Raw genomic sequence first — 22,610 nt, 5'->3', positions numbered from 1 at the left:
CTTCAGGAAGGGTGGGATGACCGTGGGCTTCTGGAAGGGTCTCCCAAGTCACCACAGCATCTGTGCCCCTGTCCAGGTTTACCTCAAAGGAGGACTTCCTGGGCTTCATGAATGAGTTTCTGGAGCTGGAGTGGGGCTCTATGCAGCAGTTCTTGTATGAGATATCCAACCTGGACACCTTGACCAACAGCAGCAGTTTTGAGGGCTATATAGACTTGGGCCGAGAGCTCTCCACACTTCACGCCCTGCTCTGGGAGGTGCTGCCCCAGCTCAGCAAGGTCAGTGGAGGTCCCCTCTGTCCCATCCCCAGGTACTTCCAGAGGCACCTGGGCTGAGAGATTATCTCTGCACAGAACTCCTGTCACCTTCCTGTTCCCAGAAATGTCACCACCACTTCCAGTACATATCACAAAACCTCTACCGTGGCCTCTGAGGCCCTCTTAGAACCGGGCACTTACTCATCAAGTGACAGCCTTGTCCTTCCAGGAAGCCCTCCTGAAGCTGGGCCCACTGCCCCGGCTCCTCAATGACATCAGCACAGCCCTGAGGAACCCTAACATCCAAAGGCAGCCAAGCCGCCAGAGTGAACGGACTCGGTCTCAGCCCATGGTGCTGCGAGGGCCATCAGCCGAGATGCAGGGCTACATGATGCGGGACCTCAATAGGTGAGCACCCTGCTTCCATGCTGCTATGCTCTGGGAGCCTGAATACTCCTGGATGCTTCTCGCTGGGCCTGTCTGTATCTCTCTAGTACTCAGAAGGGAAGAAGGGAAAGTTCTTAGGGACAGTGGTAAGGGTGCAGGCAGTGGGACCCTGCCATAGCTGGCTCACTTGGTTCCCTTGCCAACCCACTGCTTGTCCTTAGGCTGTGGCTCAGCCACGTGGTACCTAAGTCATCAGGTGTCTCTAAGAGACCTAAGCCCCTGCTCCCTCATACCACCTTGCCCCAGAGAGCTCTCCATGATCCAGCATTCAGAGAAGCAGCAGGTGGAGCCGAGAGGGCCCTGGAGCCCGGCATCCAATTTGATGGGGGAGGGCAGGGAGGGCCTGGGCCTCGGCTCCGGACGGTGTCCTTCATCTTGTGATCACTCTGCTGTTCCCCACCCGTGTCTTCCGTGTACACCACCACGCCCTCCCTCCCGCCACTCCTTCTATCATCTGTCCACACCGCTCTCCTTCTCCTGTCTGCGCTTGCCCCTTTGCATCTCTCTCCAGCTCCATCGACCTTCAATCCTTCATGGCTCGAGGCCTCAACAGGTGAGGGCTCTGTGCTCCCCACCCTCTGTCCTGCTGCACTGGCCTTCACCCACCTCTGCTCCTGTCCTTCACAGTGCACCTCATCTCCTCCACGCCTGCCCAGACCAGCCCTCACTCCTCCTTCTCCAGGCCTTAACACCCTTCCTAGGCCTTGTCCCTTCCCTTCTCCCATCCTCCCGGCCTGCCTCTTCAGGGCTGCCACCACTAGCTCTCGGCCCTCCTCCCCCGTGGGCCCCGCTTTCACCTAAGGCCAGCACCAGCCCACAGGTGCCAGTTGTCCTGGCCTCACTCTGCCTGTGTCCCCCTTTGCTTCCAACAGCTCTATGGACATGGCTCGCCTCCCCTCCCCAACCAAGGAAAAACCACCACCACCACCACCTGGTGGGGGTAAAGACCTGTTTTATGTGAGCCGGCCACCACTGGCCCGCTCATCCCCAGCATACTGCACGAGCAGCTCGGACATCACAGAGCCAGAGCAGAAGATGCTGAGTGTCAACAAGAGTGTGTCCATGCTGGACCTTCAGGGCGACGGGCCTGGAGGCCGCCTTAACAGTAGCAGTGTTTCCAACCTGGCAGCTGTTGGGGACTTGTTGCACTCCAGCCAGGCCTCGCTGACAGCAGCCTTGGGGTTGCGGCCTGCACCTGCCGGGCGCCTCTCCCAGGGGAGTGGCTCTTCCATCACAGCAGCTGGCATGCGCCTCAGCCAGATGGGGGTCACTACAGATGGTGTCCCCGCCCAGCAACTGCGCATCCCCCTTTCCTTCCAGAACCCTCTCTTCCATATGGCTGCTGATGGGCCAGGGCCCCCAGCAGGCCATGGAGGGAGCAGTGGTCATGGTCCACCCTCCTCCCATCACCACCACCACCACCATCACCACCACCGAGGGGGAGAACCCCCAGGGGACACTTTTGCCCCATTCCATGGCTATAGCAAGAGCGAGGACCTCTCTTCAGGGGTCCCTAAGCCCCCTGCCGCCTCCATCCTTCATAGCCACAGCTACAGCGACGAGTTTGGACCCTCTGGCACTGATTTTACCCGCCGGCAGCTCTCGCTTCAGGACAGTCTACAGCACATGCTGTCCCCTCCCCAGATTACCATCGGTCCCCAGAGGCCAGCTCCCTCAGGGCCGGGAGGGGGCAGCGGCGGGGGCAGCGGTGGGGGCCAGCCACCCCCCTTGCAGAGGGGCAAGTCTCAGCAGTTGACAGTGAGTGCCGCCCAGAAACCTCGGCCGTCCAGCGGGAACCTGTTGCAGTCCCCTGAGCCAAGCTACGGTCCTGCCCGTCCTCGGCAACAGAGCCTCAGCAAAGAGGGCAGCATTGGGGGCAGCGGGGGCAGCGGGGGCGGAGGGGGTGGGGGGCTCAAGCCCTCCATCACCAAGCAGGTAGGTGAGGGCAGGGTGAGGTGGGGCGGGTGACAAGCAGGGAGGGAAGCAACAGTGTAGTCTGGTGTAACAAATCTCCTCCTTTGTGGCCCGTAGTCCTACCACTCAAGAGGCAAGATGGAAGGAAGCTAGGGCTAGGTAGTGAAATTGTCTCTAAACAAACAAAAATCTCAGAAACATAAGAGGGCCCTCAGCAATGTCCCATGAAGTGTTGAAGTGCCAAGGATGTGTAGATGAACAGTTGGGGACCCCAGCCTTAGCACTTCCCCCAGGCAGGCAGCGTAACTTCACTAGTTCAGACAGAGAAGGGCTAAGGCAGGGGAGCAGGAGTGGGGGGATCATTTGTGTTTTCTTCCTCTGAGCATGCCCTCCCTCTCCCACCTTTCTGCTGTCTGCCCTTCCTTGCTGGTCTCAGCATTCCCAGACTCCATCCACGCTTAACCCCACGATGCCAGCCTCGGAGCGGACCGTAGCCTGGGTCTCCAACATGCCTCACCTGTCGGCTGACATCGAGAGCGCACACATTGAGCGAGAAGAGTACAAGCTCAAGGAGTACTCCAAGTCCATGGATGAAAGCCGGCTGGACAGGGTACGCTGGCCTTCCCTCTGCCCATCCCTCTACCATGCCGGGGGAGGAAGGCCATCAGTGCTTCCAAGGGAAAACACCCATGCTTAGTCAACAGGGTAAAAAGAAGCAGACAGCCCTCTTTTCTATTGAGAGTAGAAAGAGTCTTTTAGTCCAACTCTCTCTGTGGGTTATCTATACTATCTCTACTATAGATGGAGAGAGCTGTTTCGTTTCAGCTCTGAGGAAGAGAATTGCTCCAGGATTAGGGCATATGTGGAAACCACCCAAGCTGAGCCTGCTGGCACAGGCTTGTGAACTGTTTTGTTACTCAGGAGGCTGAGGCAGGCAATGTCAGCTCAAGGCCAGCTTGGACAACCTAAGGAGACCCTGCTTCAAAATAAAAAGTGAAAAGAAACCTGTGGGGCAGATGTTTGCTAGGACGACGCATGAGGCCCTAGGTATCAGCAAGTTCTACCAGAGGGCTAAGCACTTTTGTCCCAAGGCAGCCATCTATCCCAGGCCGTGAATTCCCTCTCTTGTTCACCTAGAATGGTGTAGCTTAGAAGTAGGCCTTCAGAGCATGGTAAAGGCCTCTTTTTTGTTTTTTTGTTTTGTTTTGTTTTGTTTTTTGAGACAGGGTTTCTCTGTGTAGCCCTGGCTGTCCTGGAACTCACTCTGTAGACCAGGCAGGCCTCAAACTCAGAAATCCACCTGCCTCTGCCTCCTGAGTGCTGGGATTAAAGGCGTGCACCACCACGCCCGGCCTTCTTTTTTTTTAAAAAAAAAAGATTTATTATTATACATAAGTACACTGTAGCTGACTTCAAATACACCAGAAGAGGGCATCAGATCTCATTACGGGTGGTTGTGAGCCACCATGTGGTTGCTGGGATTTGAACTTGGGACCTTCAGAAGAGCAGACAGTGCTCTTACCCACTGAGCCATCTTGCCAGCCCGGTAAAGGGCTCTTAGGTCGCCTCTCCCAGCCGTATAGCAGATGAGGAAAGCCCAGTCCAGCACTACACACAAGAGCTTCTAGAAGGGACAATCAGCTGGGAAGATGCATACCTATGGCTAGTGGTACCCCGTGTGACCCCTGTGTGTGCCGCTGCAATTCAGGAGCTAAAGCTTTAGCGTTATTTAACTGCTGAGCAGCTATGTGTAAGCTGGGAAGAGAGATTAGTAGTGGGGCTTTGGGTTTGATCCCTAGCACCAGAAAAAAACAGAGCATACAAGTACTACATGTACTGACTATATTAAGCCACATGGAAATGAAGAGCCTGGTCTGAGCTCGTCTGTTCCTGGAATAGTTGTATTCTCAGTCTGGGAGCCCCTTGACTTCTTGTCTGTAGGACAGGACTAGGGAGGGAGTCACACCCGAGACAGCACCTGCCCCCACCTCACCCAGTGTGGCTTGGGTTTTCCCCCCTATCCCCATGTGCTCAATATTGCTTTGGAATGTTTGTCCCACTGGCTTTAATCTGTAGAGAAGCTTCTCAGGGCGTGTCCAGGAGTCTTGACAGACCCTGTAGCCCCATATGCCCCACGCATGCGTGAGAGCAGGGCACACCTCAAAGGTGTGGGACTGACTTTGCACCACCTTGAAGAAGCCTCAGTATTATTTCAGAGCTTTCTTAAAAGCAGAGAAGTGTGTTCAGTAGGCAGAGAAAGGATGGGGGTACTCCTTTGCCATGGCTGAAGTGACAGGGATGGGAGTGGGCTGGTAAAGCCAAGGCTGAGCGCCTCTCACAGTACGGGGTCATGTGCCCGGCGGGCAGGTGAAGGAGTACGAGGAGGAGATACATTCGCTGAAGGAGAGGCTACACATGTCCAACCGGAAGCTGGAAGAATATGAGCGGAGGTTGCTGTCCCAGGAAGAACAGACCAGCAAGATCCTGATGCAGTACCAAGCCCGCCTGGAGCAGAGTGAGAAGCGCTTGAGACAGCAGCAGGTGGAGAAGGACTCCCAGATCAAGAGCATCATTGGCAGGTGAGGGGCGGCCCGGGGAGGGAGGAGGGGCTGAGGCTGCAGGGAGAGGGAGAGGGGGAAACCTGCTTAAGGCATTGAGCTGCTCTTACTGCGGCCCGGCACTGCTTGCACACTAACTCCTGAAGCCCTAGAGATACACCAGTGACTGTAGCCTAGCCACCAGTGTCTGGACTTAGGCCTGGACTCCCTACCAGTTCTTCATAGCCCAGCCTGTGGGGCTCACCACAGAGCTAAGAGGCAGTCCCTGGCTCAGGCTTAGAATGAGTTCCATTAGAGGGCTTTTAGCTTGTCAGTGTTCCAAAGGACCTGCCTTCTCAGGGGCTACCACAGCCAGAGCCAGCTGCACCCAGATCTATTGTAATGTTTTGAGTGAGATTTAGTTAGAAGAAAATGGTCTCTGCCTGAGACACTTGAAGTCCATGGCAAGGACTCTCTTATGAGATGAGTCCTCAGTGACTCGTGCATGGTGCATGGGGCCCAGAAGCTCCGTCTCTGCACACAGGGTCTCTAGGAGGCCGGCTGAGCTGGGGGATCTGACTGGCAGGAGACTTTGAGATACAGAAACCTAGCTGTACAGAGTTGTGCACACTTTTGTGGTTTTTCCAGACAGGGTTTCTCTGTGTAGCCCTGGCTGTCCTGGAACTCACTCTGTAGACCAGGCTGGCCTTGAACTCTGCCTCCTGAGTGCTGGGATTAAAGGCGTGCACCCACACCATCTGTTTACTTGTGCACACTTTGAATCCAAGCTTTCAGGTGACAGAAGCAGGTGGATCTCTGAGAGTGTGAGGCCAGCCTGGGCTACATAGAGAGTTCTAGCCAGGGCTACATAGAGAAACCTTGTCTCAACAAACAAACAAACCAACCAAACAAAACAGACAAACAATGACATAGAAATCTCACCAGGAGTACCCATGTCTGTAATCCCAATGTTTAGGAGGCTGAGGCAGGAGGATACAGCTACACAGGACGTTCAAGGCTTCCCTGCCTAGAATGTGAGACACTATCTGAAAACCACAAATCAAGTCTATTTTCATGAGTTTGAGGGATGAACTCAAGTGCTTAAGAGGATATACAGCTCTTCTAGAGAATCTGAGTCAAATCCCCAGCACCCACTTCAGGTAGCTTATAATTGTCTGGAACTCTAGCTACTGGCGCATCTCACACATCTGGCCTCTGCAGGCTCCTGAACTCGTGTGCACAGACCCACACACAGATACACACAATGAAAAATATATATAGGCTTGGTGGTGGTGGTGACACAAGCCTTTAACCCCAGCACTCTGGAGGCAGAGGCAGGCAGATCTCTGAGTTTGAGGCCAGCTTGGTCTAATAGAGTGAGTTCTAGGACAGCCAGGGCTACACAGAGAAACCCTGTCTTGAAAAACAAAGCTGGATGTGGTGACACATGCCTTTAATTCTATCACATGGGAGGCAAAAGCAGGCAGATCTCAGTCTAAGGTCAGCCTGTCTACATAATGAGTTCCAGGCCAGCCAAAGATACACAGTAAGACTGCCCCCCCCCCAAAAAAAAAAACCAACCAACATACATACATACATTCATACATATCTTTAAAAAGCCCCCCAGAAGGTAGCAAGACTCTGGTGACAGGCATCTTTTAGGTAATGGGGGAAGAGGAATTCTGCGAGAAGAAATGTCATAGATTTTTCCAGATTTGCAGGGGTTCCCCAGGGTCAAGAGTACCTCAGGTGGGCTCTGAGTCTGTGCCCGCCACTAACCCCACTGAAGCCCGTCCCTTCAGGCTGATGCTGGTGGAGGAGGAGCTGCGCCGGGACCACCCCGCCATGGCTGAGCCGCTGCCTGAGCCCAAGAAGAGGCTGCTCGACGCTCAGGTGGAAATTACAATGTCATTTATCTTCTCCGTGTCCCATCCCCATCCATCCCACCGTCTCTGTGCTCTCACCGCCGCGCCGCCCTGGCCCCATCACCGTCTGTCTGTCTCCTGTTGTCCTGTCTGTCTATTCATCTGCATCCCGTTGTCTGTGCCTCCGTCACTCCTGGCAGAGCCAGCCTTACTCCTGTGCCTTCCTGTCCTGTCTTCCCACTCTTGCCTGCATCTCAGGACCGCCTGCCACCAGAGCCTCAGCCTCTCAGCTCCCCTGCCTCCTCCTAGCCCACTCCTGTCTGCTCCCTCAGCTCTTCTTAGCCAGAAGGCTGAAGGTTGTCCTGGATAGAACGGAGCATACTATAATCTGAGCTGTCATTTATCTAGCCCTGGGTACCCTAGAGACTCAAGGTTCTCTTGACTTCCCATTCTGACTCTTCAGATCCTAAAGGCCTCTCCTGGAGACCCCTTTCCATAGTTGAAGTTCAACCTCCCTTTAACCTCTGGTGTTTCCCGAGGCTACGTCTAACTCCTTGTGGCCACCCTCTCTGCTCCTCAGCTAGCTTCCAGGCCTTTCTGCACCCTGGCCCCTGCTTCCCTTAGATCCTGCTCTTTCCTATCCATACTCCTCCTCCCTTTGCTCTAACCACCAGGCATCCCTGCCACCACCACCAAGCTTCCTGACCCCATGACCCCACTCTCTCCCCCTGCAGCTCCTCATCAGGTAATTCTCCTGGTTCCGCTTTGACCACGGGCGGAGGACACTGGGGGAGGTGACTCCGGACCACTGCAGGTTGGTGGTGAAGCCCACCCCCTCCAACTCTCTGGAGCCTCTCCCCTCTCACTGCTGTGCACCACACCCAGAGACCCTCCACAGACCCCTCCCTCCCGACACCTCCTGCACAGACCCCTTCCCAAGGTACAACCAGAGCTCACCTGCTGACACTCCACACCTACCCTTTGATGCCTAGTAGTACCAAATTGGACCCTTAGAAAGACCAAGCAGAGTTACAGGTTTCCCAGTTCTCTCCAGACTGGCCCACCAGCCACCTCCTGGCACCACCCTCCTTTCCTCTACCTATCCAGTGTCTGTCTGTCACCCCCCATTTCACCAGAGCGTCCTTGGGAGCTGGGATGTTGGAGTGGGTGGGACAGGGTGGAGGGATACTGCGCTGGGGCCAGGCTAGAGGGCTGTGCTGACTCCAGCAGGTAGATCAGGTTCCTGCTTCCTCTCCTGATCCCTCACCCCCTCCTGCTGTGGCCTTCTTTGCTCCTTCTCCTTTGCACCTGTGAGGCAGAAGGAATCTGAGGCCTCCTTAGTTCTGCTGGGTGGAAGCCCTGGAAGAACTGCTGTTGAGATGTCCTGGCAGTGACAGAGTAGGCAGCACAGGCGAGCAAGGGTCCTGGGCAGATTTGAGGCTAGACTGTGAGTCAGAAGTAAGGGGAAACTGCTCCCTAGAATGTAGTCAGGGGCTCAGTAGCCAGATTTAGTACCAGGCAGGGACACCAGGAACAGCATGTTAAATAGCCTCTTCCGGCAGAGCCCAAGTTCCTGTTGGTAATGCCACTCATCTCTCCCCACTGCCGCCCAGGAGCCTTTCAGGACACATAATCCTACCTAAAAGCCAGTGAATAGGGAGCTGTCAGGTACACCTGTCCCAAGACACGTTTCTGTGGGAAGGATCTGTGGTGGGCAGTGGCTCTGCAGTGTAATTTTTACTCTCTGCCTGCCTGGCCCCTGTCACTGTTGTCAGTGATCTGTAAATAAATGCCGAGAGACACCAAGGAGCCTCACCATTTAAAGAGGACTCCTGCAGTGAATTCTTTTGTAAAATGAATAATGGCACCCTAATTTATCCAGTTTCTAAATTTGGGTTCATGAGGGCGTAGGGGGCATGCCCATGTGTCGTCATGAGCAGACAAGCAGAGTGGAGACGATCTGGGGTTCCTTCCCTGCTCTCCAGCTGTGTGTGCTCAGGGTCTTCCACGACTGACTGCCTGGGACATACCCTTGAGCCCAGAGGGTAGCTTGTCTAAGGTTATATTTGGGGTGGCCTTGTAACAACAGGTGAGTCTTTGATTCTGATATGGAGGTGGGGGAAGCTGATCTCGGGAGGCTGCATTTTTTTTTGTGTGTGTCCTTTGGAGATAGGGTCAGATATAACTACATGCTGCCCTACCTAAATGTCTTGTAGCTTAGACAGTAATTTGGTTATTTGTTCCAAACTGTTTGTAGGCTTTGATCTCACTGCAGCCCAGCTGCTACTTAAACCTAATAGAATTCATTTTAAGTTGGATTTAAAGGCCAAGTACGTGTCCAACATTGTGGGGCCACACGGCCCCCTCTCCCAGCACACAGAAGGCTGCGTTGAGGGGAGGAGCCATGAAGTGGGTAAAAAGCCATAGAAGCTTCTGAAAATAGGTCCAAGAGTGGCCTAGGGTCTGCTACTCAAGCTGGAAACCTGGGGAGAGGAACCAAGGCAGAAGGATGGAGGGTTGGGGGGAAGGGACAGCCAGTCTGGGAATTCAATCTGGGCACAGTGAATGGCTTTAACCAGTGGTTCTCAACCTGGGGGTCGTCTAACAAGCCCTTTACAGGGGTTCCCACATCCGATATGTACATTATGATTCATAACGGTAGCAAAAGTACAGTTCTGAAGCAGCGACAAAATAATTGGACGGTTGGGGTGATCACATGAGGAACTCTATTAAAGGGCCGCAGCATTAGGAAGGCGAGGGCCACTGCTCTAATACTGGGAGTCTTCCTACAAGATGTCGCTCCACATCACCTCTCAAATCCCTTCCTGTTTCCACTACAGTCAAACCTAGTTTGGGATGTTATATTTGAAAGGTCCACTCTGATAGCTGACAAAACTGAATGACAATGTCTATTTAGGGCAATGCCTGTCTTCCAAACACAGTAAGTAGAACTCTGTGCACAAGGCTTCCTGCCACACAGGCCCTCAGGGAGCACACATAAAGAATGGAGTCTGTTTGCTGGTGGAGGTTAAGTCCCCTCCCACAGACATGTTTTCCACCAATTTGTTTAGCACACTCTTTTTTTTCACAGATAAAGGAAAACTCAAGTCCCGGTTTTGTTCAAATTATTAACAAACTTCCAGATCTGTAGGGGTTTGCACTAATGAGGTTTCACTGTACTGCCTCCTCTGTTTCCTCAGTGCGTTCTGGGAAGTTCCTGCCTGGGGTGGAGGGTGCTGGGAGGGGGCTCCATGGGAGGGGGCTGGGAAGTGGGGGTCCAGTTCCTGAAGTGGGCGTTATATTGGGGGGAAGGGAAGAGCTCGCAGGTTTTGAGCTGGTTTTCTGGTGTAAGTCTGGTTCAAAGGCTCCTGGTAGGAGTTGGGGTGAGGTTTCATGGAGGTGAGAAACAAACAGGAGAGGGGTGGACATGGCTGTGGCTGGGCTGGGTTCGGGTGAGCACAGCTTGGGGCCACATCCTGGCCCCGCGAAGCGTCTCAATAAGTCCGCGCTCTCCTCTTTGGTGTCTTGCAGGAGAGGCAGCTTCCCCCCTTGGGTCCAACAAACCCGCGTGTGACGCTGGCCCCACCTTGGAACGGCCTGGCCCCCCCAGCCCCACCCCCCCCACCCCGGCTGCAGATCACAGAGAACGGCGAGTTCCGGAACACCGCAGACCACTAGCCCACCCAGCATCACAGACCTCCTTCCCTGTGCACCCTACCCCAGCCCACCCAGCGTCACAGACCTCCTTCCTTGTGCACCCCACCCTGGAACATCACCAACCACCAGGACTGGACGTCGCCAAGGGACAGCGGGATTGTCTCCCTTAATGCCTCCTTGGGGCACCCATCTGCCGACCCCACTGCTCCATTCTAGGAGGGAGAGTGGGACCCTCAGCTGCCCTCTTTCACCCCAGGACACCACCTACCCCACACAGACCCCTTCACTCTGGGGTGCTATCCCTGTCCTCTGCCTCATAGTTCCCCTGAGCACTGGGGGACAGACCCTCACCCCACACTGGGGGTGTGGCACCTCCAAACTTTCAACTTCAGGGTGATTTTTTAGCAGTAACCAGAGCTGACAATCTATAACTCCCCTCTACCACCCCATTTTGGCCTCCCCTGCCCCCCCTTGTTATGGGGAGGGGACCCCGGGTGAGGGGGCCCTATTACCCCTTGATTTCTCAGGAGCGTCTGGGGGGGCTCAGCACGCACAAACTCCTTCTCTTTCCACTCTTACATTAACTCTCCCCACCCAGAACCCAGATGGGGTGGAGGGGGCCACCGGGGCAGGGAGGGGGCGGCAAGGGGGGAATGGGAGTTGCCTCCCCTTCTTCCCACACCTGATCTGCTCTTGGCTGGTCCCAGAGCGGGGTGAGGGGGCTTATGCCCCCCCCTCCCCCAGTGTGTTGGGTGGGGTGGAATTGAGGTTTGGATGAGGGGGTTAGGGTATAGGAGGCCATGTGTGTTGGGTTGTGGAGGACAGACTAGCTGATCTGCCCTACCCTGACACGCAGCCAGCCCTCTACCCCTTCCCTCTCTTGTCTCTACTCCCATGGGGAGGGGGGAACTTACTCTAGGAAAAGCCATGTCTCTCTCCCCCAGGATGGGGGGACCTGTGTTGGAGGATGGGTGTTTGGGGGCCCCCTTACATGACTCTGTCCCCTGGGGGAGGTAGGACAGGGCTGGGCTTCCCTCTCACCCTCACCCTCACCCAGTCTCCCTCCCTCCCGCCAGCTCCATGCTTTTTCGGTGTTTTTCTGTACATAGCTCTCTGGCGGAATAGGGGAGGTAGGATGGATGGGGTTTGGGGTGGGTAGGCCATGGAAGGGGAGAAACCCCTCCCGGGTACCCCCTCTTCTCTGACTGCTGCCCCCTACCCAGCCTTGTCTCTTCACTCCTTGCGTTTGGTATTGAGAATTCTTCCCAGACTCCAGACTCGATCTTTCTTTTGTATGGACAGCTCTCCTTCGGTCTAACCCTCTACATACACCCACCCAGCCGGGGCCAAATTTATACTTATATAAAAGTTGTAAATATGTGAAATTTTATCCCATGCCCTTTCCTCTGCTTTCCCCATCAGGCCTTACCCTTGGACCTCCTCCCTTCTCTTTGGCTGTTGTAATTATCTGGGGTTTGTACTGTACATAATTGGGGTGGGGGGCTGGGAGGCGACCCCTCTGTACAGAGCTTCCTGGCTCCCTAGCCCCACCCCTCACTTCCCTCCCCACCCACCACCTTAAGAGTAGGGAGAAGATCTTCTTACTCATTTTTTTTTTTTTTTTTTTGCTGTTTGTTTACTCGTTCTCCTTCCTGCCCCTGCTCCCAGACTCTTGGTCCCCCACCACTGCCCCCCCTTTTCTCCCACTCCCAGGCCCATTTGATTTTTTTTTTTTTTCTGGAGTGTGTGGTGAAACAGAAAAATCATGTTTAATAAACGGAGATTGTTCTTTTATCACTGGGCTGACTTTTATTTATTTTTGGATTTTCAAGACAGAGAGAGTCTCCTTGTGTGGCTCTGGCTGTCCTGGAACTCTGTATACCAGGGTGGCCTTGATTGAACTCAAGAGATCTGCCTGCCCCTGCCTCCAAAGTACTGGGACTAAGTGCCGCCTCCCCCGGTGTTGGGCCGACTTTTTAGCCTGGGGTCTCCAGAACGACCTGAAGGGTGACAGGGACTACTTTTGGAAAGAACAGTCCTCTTACATTACACACTATACCACCCAGTCAGGAGAACAATATATACCGCAGGGTGTTCCTGGTGAAACTTACACTCCCGCTCTCTCTCCGCCGCAGCACTCGACCCGCTTTAGCGCCCGAAAAAAGACTCCAAGTGCAGGGTCTGTGCAAAACCCTCTCGACTTAGGGCTTAATTGTGAGGACGCTCCTCTGCGAAATGGAGGAAAGGACCCAGGTCCTCAGCAAGCGTGCGCTCCAGACTTCAGACCCGGCTGACCCGCGTGCACGCGGAGGGCAGCAGCACCTACCTCGCGCGGCGGGACCGGGGACGCACGCCGCGCTGCGGAACCCGTGGCTCCCCCTCACCGCAACTCCAGAACCGAGGGAACCGCCCTCCACCTCCGCCGCCCTCCCCAATCCCCGGCCTTCCGTCCGTACAGCCAATGAGGAGACGGCTTGTAGGCTGCCGCTCTCCCATTGGCTGCAGAACTGGCCCCGCCCTCCGTGCCTGGCCGCATTGGCGTCCGGCGGAACTGCGGCAGCTTCCGGCCTGCCAGGCGCACTGGTGGTTGAGGTGCTCCGACGCGGTCGCGCGTGCGGTGGGGGCGTGTCGGTGGGAAGTCGCGGGGCCGGAGCTTACGGAGCCGGCCGGGGCGAGCACGGTGAGGAGGGGCGAGCGGCGGCGGAGGGCGACCGGAGCCGGCGAGGTGAGGAGCCATCCCTTCCCTCCTTAGTCCGCTGGGCCTGGAGGTGTAAACCCTGGTTAGTGTTTTGTTGGGTTTCCTGGTGGGCGCAACTAATGTACAGAAGCTTGTCACCGAAGAGTTTTCAAGGGTCGGTGGCGAGCGGCTTGAGACAGGTCTCATACCCCGAACTTGTGTGACCCCAGTCTCTTTCCTCCGCAGCCTTCACCCCGTATAGAACCCTGCACTGCCCGACTCCCCAGGATTTATTTCTCTTCCCGAGGTAGCCATGGATGCTTCGACTCCTTTGCCTCCCGCATCCTCTTCTCCGAGATGCAATCCAGCCCCACAGACGATCCACATTGAGTTCCCTCATCATAGCTCTTCGCTGCTGGAATCCCTGAACCGCCACAGGCTGGAGGGAAAGTTCTGTGATGTGTCCCTCCTGGTTCAGGGCAGGGAACTTAGGGCTCACAAAGCAGTCTTGGCTGCTGCCTCTCCTTACTTCCATGACAAGCTGCTTTTGGGGGATGCGCCCCGACTGACTTTACCGAATGTCATCGAGGCCGATGCGTTCGAGGGACTGCTTCAGCTCATTTATTCAGGAAGCCTCCATCTGCCTCTGGACGCCCTCCCTGCCCATCTCCTTGTAGCCAGTGGCCTTCAGATGTGGCAAGTGGTAGATCGGTGCTCAGAGATTCTTCGAGAACTAGAAACGTCTGGTGGGATTTCAGCCAGTGGAGGAGCCTCCAGCCTCACACTTATTTCCACAACATCTTCAGGAGGCTGGTGCATTCGCTCTTCCCCTTTCCAGAACCCAGTACGCTCCTCTGCTTCTACAGAGAATTCTGTTTCTCCTGAGAGCCCCGCTGGAGGGGAGGGGAGTGAACTAGAAGGAACATTACAGATTCAGGTGAAAGTAGAGGAGGAAGAGGAGCAGGGGTCAGCAGCCCCACTCTTTCAGACTCCTCAGCCCGCGAGAGTGTCAGGAGGGGTTTCCCAAGCTTGTGGATCCCACCCATTGCCTACACCTGCTCTTCCCAGCAAGCCTTCAGAGGATGAGAACTCAACAGTAGATCCTCCTGCCCCTCCTGTACAAGCTTCCCAAATCTTATATGTGAATCAGGAAAACGTTGAGTGTAAGGAGGAGATAGCAAGAGGCAAGGCTCCGTCTGGAGGATCAAAGGAAAAGACCAAAGTACTATCCGGAGAGGACTCTGAGGAGAAGGGGGAGCTGAGATACTTGCTGTCCTCAGGAGGAGGGGAAACGTCTGGGGCAGGAGATCCATCGTGGAAACCAGTGGATCTTCATGGGAATGAAATCCTGTCAGGGGGTGGAGGACCTGGAGGAACAGGGCAGGCTATGCATGGGCCTGTGAAGCTAGGAGGGACACCCCCTGCAGATGGGAAGTGCTTTGCTTGCTTGTGTGGAAAACGGTTTGCAGTAAAGCCGAAACGAGACCGACACATCATGTTGACGTTCAGCCTTCGCCCTTTTGGATGTGGCATCTGTAATAAACGTTTCAAGTTGAAGCATCATCTGACAGAGCACATGAAGACCCATGCGAGAGCTCTGCATGCGTGTCCCCATTGTGGCCGTCGGTTCCGTGTCCAGGCCTTCTTCCTTCGCCACCGGGACTTATGCAAGGGCCAGGGCTGGCCCACTTACCACTGGACTTACAAATGACTCCTGGTGCTCTCTAGTGATTTCTAGGACAAGATAGCCCCTGCTGCTGCTGCTGGACTCTTACCTTCACCACCTCAGTCCTGGATTGTATAATCATTTCAAGAGATTATATATATATTGTCACGAACCCCTTCCTCTTGGGCATGGGTCTCACCCTGGTAGTCCAGGTTTAGACAGACTTTAGAAAATCATGCTTCTGATCACTTAACCTAAATGGCCCTTTTTGTATTGATAGCCAGTGAGGGAACTGCTGACCTCAGATTAGTGAGAGAAGAGCTGGAGCATTGCCAGACTAAGGTCTGAGCGGCCTCTCCCTCCCTGTCAGCAGTATTCTGTTCCTGTACTTTGTCATTTTTTTCCTTTTTAGGTTCTAGCATTGCCAGACTAAGGTCTGAGCGGCCTCTCCCTGTCAGCAGTATTCTGTTCCTGTACTTTGTCATTTTTTTCCTTTTTAGGTTCTCACCAGTAGACACCTCTCCCAAATATCCTTTTAAAAATACTTGAGTGGGGCTGGAGAGATGGCTCAGTTGTTAAAAGCACTCTCTGCTCTTCTAGAAGTCCTGAGTTCAATTCCCAGCAACCACATGGTAGCTCACAACCATCTAAAATGGATCTGATGCCCTCTTCTGGCATGCAGGCATACATGCAGACAGAGCATTCATACATTTAAGAAAAATGTATTTGAACATGCAACAAGTGTGGTGCACACATTTAATTACAACACAGAGGAGGCAGAGGCAGGTGGATCTCTTCTAAGTTCAAGACCAGCCAGGGCTACACGTGGTGAGACCCTATCTTTAGGGGTAAAAATAGTACTTGAGCACTTTAGCAAACTGAGCATTTCATGTTCTGTTCTGAAAGTCCATAGTAGAGGGTATTCCCTCAGCAGCCTTCACCTTGTCCGCCTTTCACTACCACTGATAACCTGCTTATGAACACAATGACAGATAGGACCCACGAACTCAGGAGAGGGCAGGTGACCTACAAAGCTCTCAGGGTGGCATTTGCTCTCTGAGCAGATCGCCCTGCTTAGAGGAACTCAGGGTTGAAACCACACGTGGTGAAGTCTGCAGAGGAGCTACAGTGGGACCGTACTGCTTTCTTTACCATCTCACCCACACTTGGTAGAGGTAGAGGGGTAGATAGTAGAATGGAGGTGAAGGGAAATTTAAGGTTATTAATAAACTCTGCCCTGAAACCTAAGCTGACCGTAGACTGGCTTGAGTGATTGCTGTGGAAGAGATGTGAGAGCAGAGCTGCAGGGGATGAGTGTGTTCCTTTCACAGCCAGTGACATCGATGGAAGAAGAGTGAGCTGGTATCACAGAGGCTTGACATGGACAGTGCTATCCTGGACTCGGGCAGGCCCTGCTGCTGCTGCTGCTGCTGCTGCTGCTGCTGCTGCTGCTGCTGCTGAGGATCCTCAGGTGAGTTACTTTATGTCTCAGAGTCTGACCTGCTACTGCTTGGTTCTTTGTCTTGGTTTGTTGAGATCTTGTCTTACTATGTAGCCCAGACTGGCCACAAACTCAGGATCCTCCTTCCTCAGCCTGTGGAATACTAGGATTACAAGCACATATTGACATGTCAGGTTTATGTCCACCTTTTGAAAGGCTTGGGGTCATAATAATATTAGCTTAAATTATTTCCTAATTTCTGGCAATATGCATAATGTTAGATGGCACTTTGATTTATTCTATAAATACTTAGAACAGAGCAGTGTGCGAGCCCCTGGTTTTCCCTCATTGGAACAGTGTCTCAGTGAGTAAGAGTACTCAGTGCCCAAACATGAAGACCTGAGTTCAGATCCTAGCACTCACGGAAAAAAGCCAGGTATTGGGCTGACCAGAGGGTTCCACAGGCACCTACTGACAAGCCTGACACCTTGAGTTTGCTCCCCAGAACCCACATGGTGGAAGGAGAGAACCTGCTGGGGGCAGCAGGGCAGCCTGCACAGCAGAGGAGGAGTGGGTGAGTGGAGGGAGGGACTCAGGCATGGGTAGTCCATGTGGTTCACAGCTCTTGACTGACTAGCAATCAGGTGCCTCTTTATTTATATAGGTTTCACAGAACACAGACAGATTTAATGATTATCCAAGAAGTACAGATTATGTGTTTGATTTTTCATTACATGTCCAGGGCTACAAGTTCAGTCACCATTAGAAAACACAAAGAGAACAGATTTTAATAAACCTATTTATTTATTTTGGTTTTCTAAGACAGGGTTTCTCTGTATCCCCCTGGCTGTCCTGGAACTCTGTATACTAGGCTGACCTTGAGCTCAGAGATCCACCTGCCTCTGCCTCTGCCTCTGCCTCCCAAGTGCTAGAATTAAAAGGTATGGGTCATCACCTAGTGTCTTGGTTTTTTTTGTTTTGTTTTGTTTGATTGGTTTTGGTGCTAGAGATTGAATCCAAAACCTCACACTTGGAATTATGAATCTCACAAGCGAGCTACAAACCCAGCTAAGTCTTGTTCTTGTGGCACTGGACTGAAAATAAATTTCTCAGGGTTAGATTTTTCTAAACTTAATTTAATAAGGTTTCTTACACACTTTAACCTCCCTTCTAGCCCACCACCACCAGAGGGAGTGGAAAGGAAAGGTTAACAGGGCAAAGGAGGGACATGGGCCTGTTTAGAAATAGTTCTTTCCAGGTGGTGGTGGCACACACCTTTAATCCTAGCACTTGGGAGGCAGAGGCAGGTAGATTTCTGAGTTCAAGGCCAGCCTGGTCTACAAAGTGAGTTCCAGGACAGCCAGGGCTACACAGAGAAACCCTGTCTCAAAAACAAACAAACAAACAAACGAAAGCAAAAGAAATCGTTCTTTTGGGCAATTCCAATCTTCATTGTCAGGATATTGCCAGTTCAGTTCATAGGGAGCAGCAGCAGCAGGAGCTCGATCCACTCACAAACACCATTCACGAATCAACAATGGCAGTTTGATCCAGAAGAAACCATGAGGCTCTGCCAATCGCCCTGAGTCCATGGAAGCGGCAAGAATTACCAGAAGTTCTTTGGTGTGTTTCTCTCTACAAACTCATAACAAACAATGGTCAGCAAAGAAGGCAAGGCTAACCAATGCCTCAACATCATCAGTGAAGACCAGCATCAGCAAAGTCCAATAAAGACCAGCAAAGAGTGGCAAGGCAAGCCAATGCCACACAGTCATCTGTGGTCTGTTGGGTTATTTATACCCTTTCCAAACATGTGTCCTCTTCCCCCCCCCCCCCCCCGACAGGGTTTCTCTGTAACCCTGGCTGTCCTGGAACTCACTTTGTAGACCAGGCTGACCTAGAACTGAGAAATCCACCTGCCTCTGCCTCCCAAGTGACATGTGTCCTCGTAAGTATCTGCTCTAGCAAAACACATGCCCTTTTCCCAGGCAGCTTCCAGAAAAACACCATATGTCCTCAGCAAAACCCTTCCACATAAGACAGTTTCCAGAAAAACATCACATGACACAACTGAGCTGCCAAAGAAACCAGAAATTTCCACTTTAGGCATGGGTTGAGGATGTAAGTTAGTGGTAGATGCTTGCCTAGCAAGTACAAAAGGTCCACAAAATAAGTAAATCTCAACAAGCTTTCAGGGTCATACCTATCCTCAGCCAGAGCATCCATGCCTCAGTGTGACTGCAGTCTTGAAGGAAATGAAGTCCCGAGTAGAAGAGGAAAGCGTGAGTATAGTTCAGCAGAGACCCACTGATAACAGTTTTCCACCTGTGACCCATCCGGGATACCTTAGAATCTCAATGTTGTAGAAATTTTAAACCAAAACTAGGGTTTCTACCTTTAACCATTTAGTTCCCAGATAAAACACACACAACCTTTATAATAAGCCTTAATCAGCCAGCACAAGAGCTGGGCAGATATCTATCCTCTATGTTCTTAGGTCTATTTCCCAGCCAGTAATCTCATATAATTTGCCATGTTTCTTCTCTGCTGCTCTTAATTCCAGTTAGCCAACCCACATGGCCGTTATTTTAAGATTCTTACCCCCATGGCAGTTTCTCCTCTATCACCTTCTCTCACTTCATGGTTCTCCTGACTCCAAGCCCAGGAACTATAAACCCCACCCATGTCTGTTCTGCCCAGCTATTTGCTGTCAGCATCTTTATTCATCAGTCAGGGATAACTTGGGGAACAAGGCCACATGGTATCACTGGGTCTACATGTGGTCTCTGGGAGCAACCAGTATTTAGCACAGCAAAACACCTCAGTATATGTAGCATATACTTGAGTATTGAAGAAAGGTTGAGCCTGCCCAGCTACCTCCATTTGGCCTGTAAATTTTAAGGCAGGGTCAATGTTTATTTGTTTTGAGCGTCTCTGGCTGTCCTCGAATTTGATTTGTAGACCAAGCTGGTCAGGAACCTACAGAGATCCTCCTGTCTCTGCCTCCTGAGTAGTGGGATTAAAGGTGTGCCTGACACTCTTTAATCTTTATAATACTTGGTTGTCATGTGAGACAGATGCTGTGTTTAATCATTACCTGATATTGTCTTTTTGTTCTGGACACATCTTTGCTGAGCCCCTCAGCAATCTTACCTGTTAGTTACGTGGAAAAATTAAATTGGGACTGGAAAGGTGACAGTTAACACTTCCTGCTCTTACAGACAACTCAGGTTCAATGCCCAGCACCCACATGATGGCCTATAACTCTCGTCCCAAGGGACCCAACTTCCTCTTCTGGCCTCCTGTGGCACCAGGCATGCACATGGTGCACAGATATACAAGCAGAAGGAACACTCATACACATAAATGAAAATTTAATAAATAAAGATAAACTAGGCATCGTTGACACGTGGCTTTAATCCCAGCACTCTGGAGGCAGAGGCAGGTAGATCTCTGAGTTCAAGACTAGTGTGGTCTACAGAGCAAGTTCCAGGACAGTCAAGGCTACACAGAGAAACTGTCTCGAAAAGCCAAAAATAAAAAGAATAAAAACAAAACTGCAAGTATAGATTGAGATTGTTGGGCTGAGCTGAACGTGGTGATGCAGAAGGAGCAGTAATTCAAAGTCAGCTTCAGCAAAGTCACCTTAAAACACAGTTTAATGACATCCTGAGCTATACAACACTGTGTAAAGACAAAAAGAAAAGAAACTTTTGCCAGATCCCTTTTCAAAACAGCACCCCAAGAGATCAGTTGCTTTCATGAAAAGTGACTTGGATAAACTACCTATGTCCTTCATGGCAAAAATCAAGAGGTCATGTGACCCTTATCTTGACTCCTTAACCATTGTTGACATACAAGGCATATATTTTAAAACTGTGTATGTGTGTATGAGTGCATGCTGCTTGCGTGTGGAGGTCAGGGCAGCTTGCAGAGTCAGTCCTCTTCTGCCACATCAGTGTGGAGCTCTAACTCAGGTTGTCAGCCTCAGCAGCAGCACCTTTGTCCACTGAGCCATCTTGCCAGACCCCTGACCTGCTGTGTGACATGTACTTCCCTCCCTGTGCTTACAGGACTGTTAGTCATAGTCACGTCATCCCATACCTTCATCCCTGTGTCTGGTGTGTATCACTTGAAGTGAGAACACACAAGGAGATGTGTCCCTTGGTTACTGTGCCTCCATAGGAACACTGCAGAATGCTTATGCAACCCCGAGTGCTGTGTGGAATGTACTCGTGTGAGAACCTGTGTGGCTGAAGACGTGGCACATGCCTGTGACATTCTTACACTGTGGAAACTACTCACCTTCCATATAGTCCCGTGGAGTTCAGCCTGATCTCAGGCTCACCAACGATGGTCTTGAACTCCTGATCCTGATTCCACTTCCGGTGCATGGATGGCACTCCTAGCTCATTCCCACCCCCAAAGGGTATGGTGTTTTTCCTGTTGCTGTGACCAAATACCTGGCAACCTACAGGTTTATTTTTGGTTTCCAATTTGAGGAGACACAGTTCATCCTGCTGAGGGTTGAGGAGGGGGTGGGAGGCAGCACATGGTGACTGGATGCTGCATTACAGTTGGAGCAAGAAGAGGTAGGTTCTGTTATTCCTTGTGATCAGAACTTCAGCCTGTGGAGTGACACTGCCTACACCAGCGTGCTTCCCCCCACCCCCATGTCAGTAGAACCTCTCTGGAAAGCCTCAGGCTTGTGTCCTAGGTAATTCTAAATCCTATCAAGTTGACTATCTTAACTGTCACAGATGTGAAGGGAACTCTAACACACTCCATGACACTATGAACCACTGAGATATTCTGCTACAGGAAATGAACCAGCCACACAAGCACAGATGATTTTCTTCTGTAACTGGCAAAGTGACAAACGCCTTTGAAAACCTGTAGAGGCTGTTTAAACTCAGAGACCAAGCACTGTGCATGCTAGAGAACAGTAAGAGGGCTTTTGGCTCATAGGTGTGTGGCTTCTGTTTCAACAGAGGACAAAGCTCTGGAAGTGGGTGGATGGTGGTGATAATTTCACGGCTGTGCGAACACGTTTAATGTCAAAACTATACACAGACAAAATGGATAAAAATGGTAAACATTATTAGCTGGAATTAAAAAAAAAGAGCCCCCAGTAAATGAATGGATGAAGGCATTAACGTCAGTGGCTGCTACATCGCAAAAAGACAAGCAGACATTATGTTCCACTTGCAGAAAATGCCACCACCACATAGAAGTTAGTATTGCCAAAAATATCCACAGTGAAAATGATGAAGCCTTAAATGCTAACACACACACAAAAATGTCTAGGGCCAGGAAGCATGATAAGTCAACAAGCAAAGCTCTTGAAACTGAGGACAGGCAGCTTAGCTTGACAAATGCAAAAGTGCTTTGCAAGAAGGGAAAGGATGGATTTAAAAGAATTTTGGTGGCTGGCTGTGATGGCATCCACCTCTGATCTCTGCTCGGAGAAGGATCTCTGAGAGTTACAGGCCCACGTATATATAGCAAGTTGCAGGTCAGTGAGGCCTGAATAATAAGAACCTGCCTTAAAAATAAGCACAGAGGAATGTTAGTGGCTGTAGAGATGACTCAGGTGGTGGTGGGCAGAATGCTGTGCTGGTGTGAGCTCAGATCCCCAGCATTTGAGAAAAGCTGTATGTGGCCTTTAATCCCAGTACTTGGGAGGCAGTGGCAGGTAGGTCTCTGAGCTCAAGGCCAGCCTGGTCTACAGAGTGAGTTCCAGGACAGCCAGGGCTACACAGAGAAATACTCAGAGAAATACTGTCTCAAAAAACCTAAAGAAGTGCTGGGCAGTGGGGACATATGCCTTTAATCTTGGGAGGCAGAGGCAGGCAGATTTCAGAGTTGGAGGCCAGCCTGGTCTGCAGAGTGAGTTCCAAGACAGCCAGGGATACACAGAGAAACCCTGTCTCAAAAGAAAAAAGAAAACGTAAAAGTGTGCACCACCACTGCCCGGCATGGATCATAGTCTAAGAAATTATTGTTGTTATTATTATTATTATTTTACCCGAGACAAGGTCTTCTCCTGCAGTCTAAGTTGGCTTTGTAATTGCCCAAGATCCTCCTGCTTCTTCCTTCCTAGCACTATAACCGGAGTCATGTACCACAAAGACTAGTGCAAAAGTGGG

The 22,610-nt window shown here is 51.9% G+C and overlaps 2 protein-coding genes across 11 annotated transcripts in view; both read left to right on the top strand.

Annotated features, from left to right (window-relative positions):
• Positions 1–11,298, top strand: part of Syngap1 (synaptic Ras GTPase activating protein 1) — a 29,580-nt gene extending 18,282 nt beyond the window's left edge. For 3 of the 8 annotated variants that reach the window (XM_021149517.3, XM_085833275.1, XM_085833273.1), the window contains 8 exons: positions 77–278; positions 487–665; positions 1,216–1,257; positions 1,577–2,639; positions 3,055–3,228; positions 4,986–5,197; positions 6,958–7,048; positions 10,552–11,298. In XM_021149517.3, the coding sequence (XP_021005176.1) occupies positions 77–278; positions 487–665; positions 1,216–1,257; positions 1,577–2,639; positions 3,055–3,228; positions 4,986–5,197; positions 6,958–7,048; positions 10,552–10,698 (2,110 nt within the window). In that variant the 3' untranslated portion in view covers positions 10,699–11,298. Of the gene's footprint in view, positions 1–76; positions 279–486; positions 666–1,215; positions 1,258–1,576; positions 2,640–3,054; positions 3,229–4,985; positions 5,198–6,944; positions 7,049–7,754; positions 7,835–10,551 lie in introns of all 8 variants that reach the window. The other 5 variants (XR_003835301.2, XR_015045988.1, XM_029471476.2 and 2 more) reach the window with 5 other exon arrangements.
• A 1,929-nt stretch (positions 11,299–13,227) lies between these two features.
• Zbtb9 (zinc finger and BTB domain containing 9) lies at positions 13,228–17,397 on the top strand. Of its 3 annotated transcripts, XR_002376880.3 has the most exons (3): positions 13,228–13,402; positions 13,601–15,432; positions 15,521–17,396. XR_002376880.3 is itself a non-coding variant. In XM_021149268.3 (2 exons), the coding sequence occupies exon 2, from the start codon at positions 13,668–13,670 to the stop codon at positions 15,063–15,065; it is 1,398 nt and encodes a 465-aa protein (XP_021004927.1). In that variant the 5' UTR covers positions 13,228–13,402; positions 13,601–13,667; the 3' UTR covers positions 15,066–17,396. The 3 variants fall into 3 exon arrangements, 2 of the variants coding, with proteins under 2 accessions (XP_021004927.1, XP_029326707.1); XM_021149268.3 differs by having other exon boundaries at positions 13,601–17,396; XM_029470847.2 differs by having other exon boundaries at positions 13,238–13,357; positions 13,601–17,397.
• Positions 17,398–22,610: the final 5,213 nt, after the last annotated feature.

This window comes from Mus caroli, unplaced genomic scaffold (assembly GCF_978045245.1).
Source record: "Mus caroli unplaced genomic scaffold, Mus_caroli_1 scaffold_18, whole genome shotgun sequence".
NCBI classification, from domain to species: domain Eukaryota; kingdom Metazoa; phylum Chordata; class Mammalia; order Rodentia; family Muridae; genus Mus; species Mus caroli.
This window is presented reverse-complemented; position numbering and strand designations above follow the sequence as displayed.

Bases quoted from the DNA above. Each gene is read 5' to 3' on its own strand.
- Zbtb9 (XM_029470847.2), top strand. From the start codon at position 13,668: ATGGATGCTTCGACTCCTTTGCCTCCCGCATCCTCTTCTCCGAGATGC.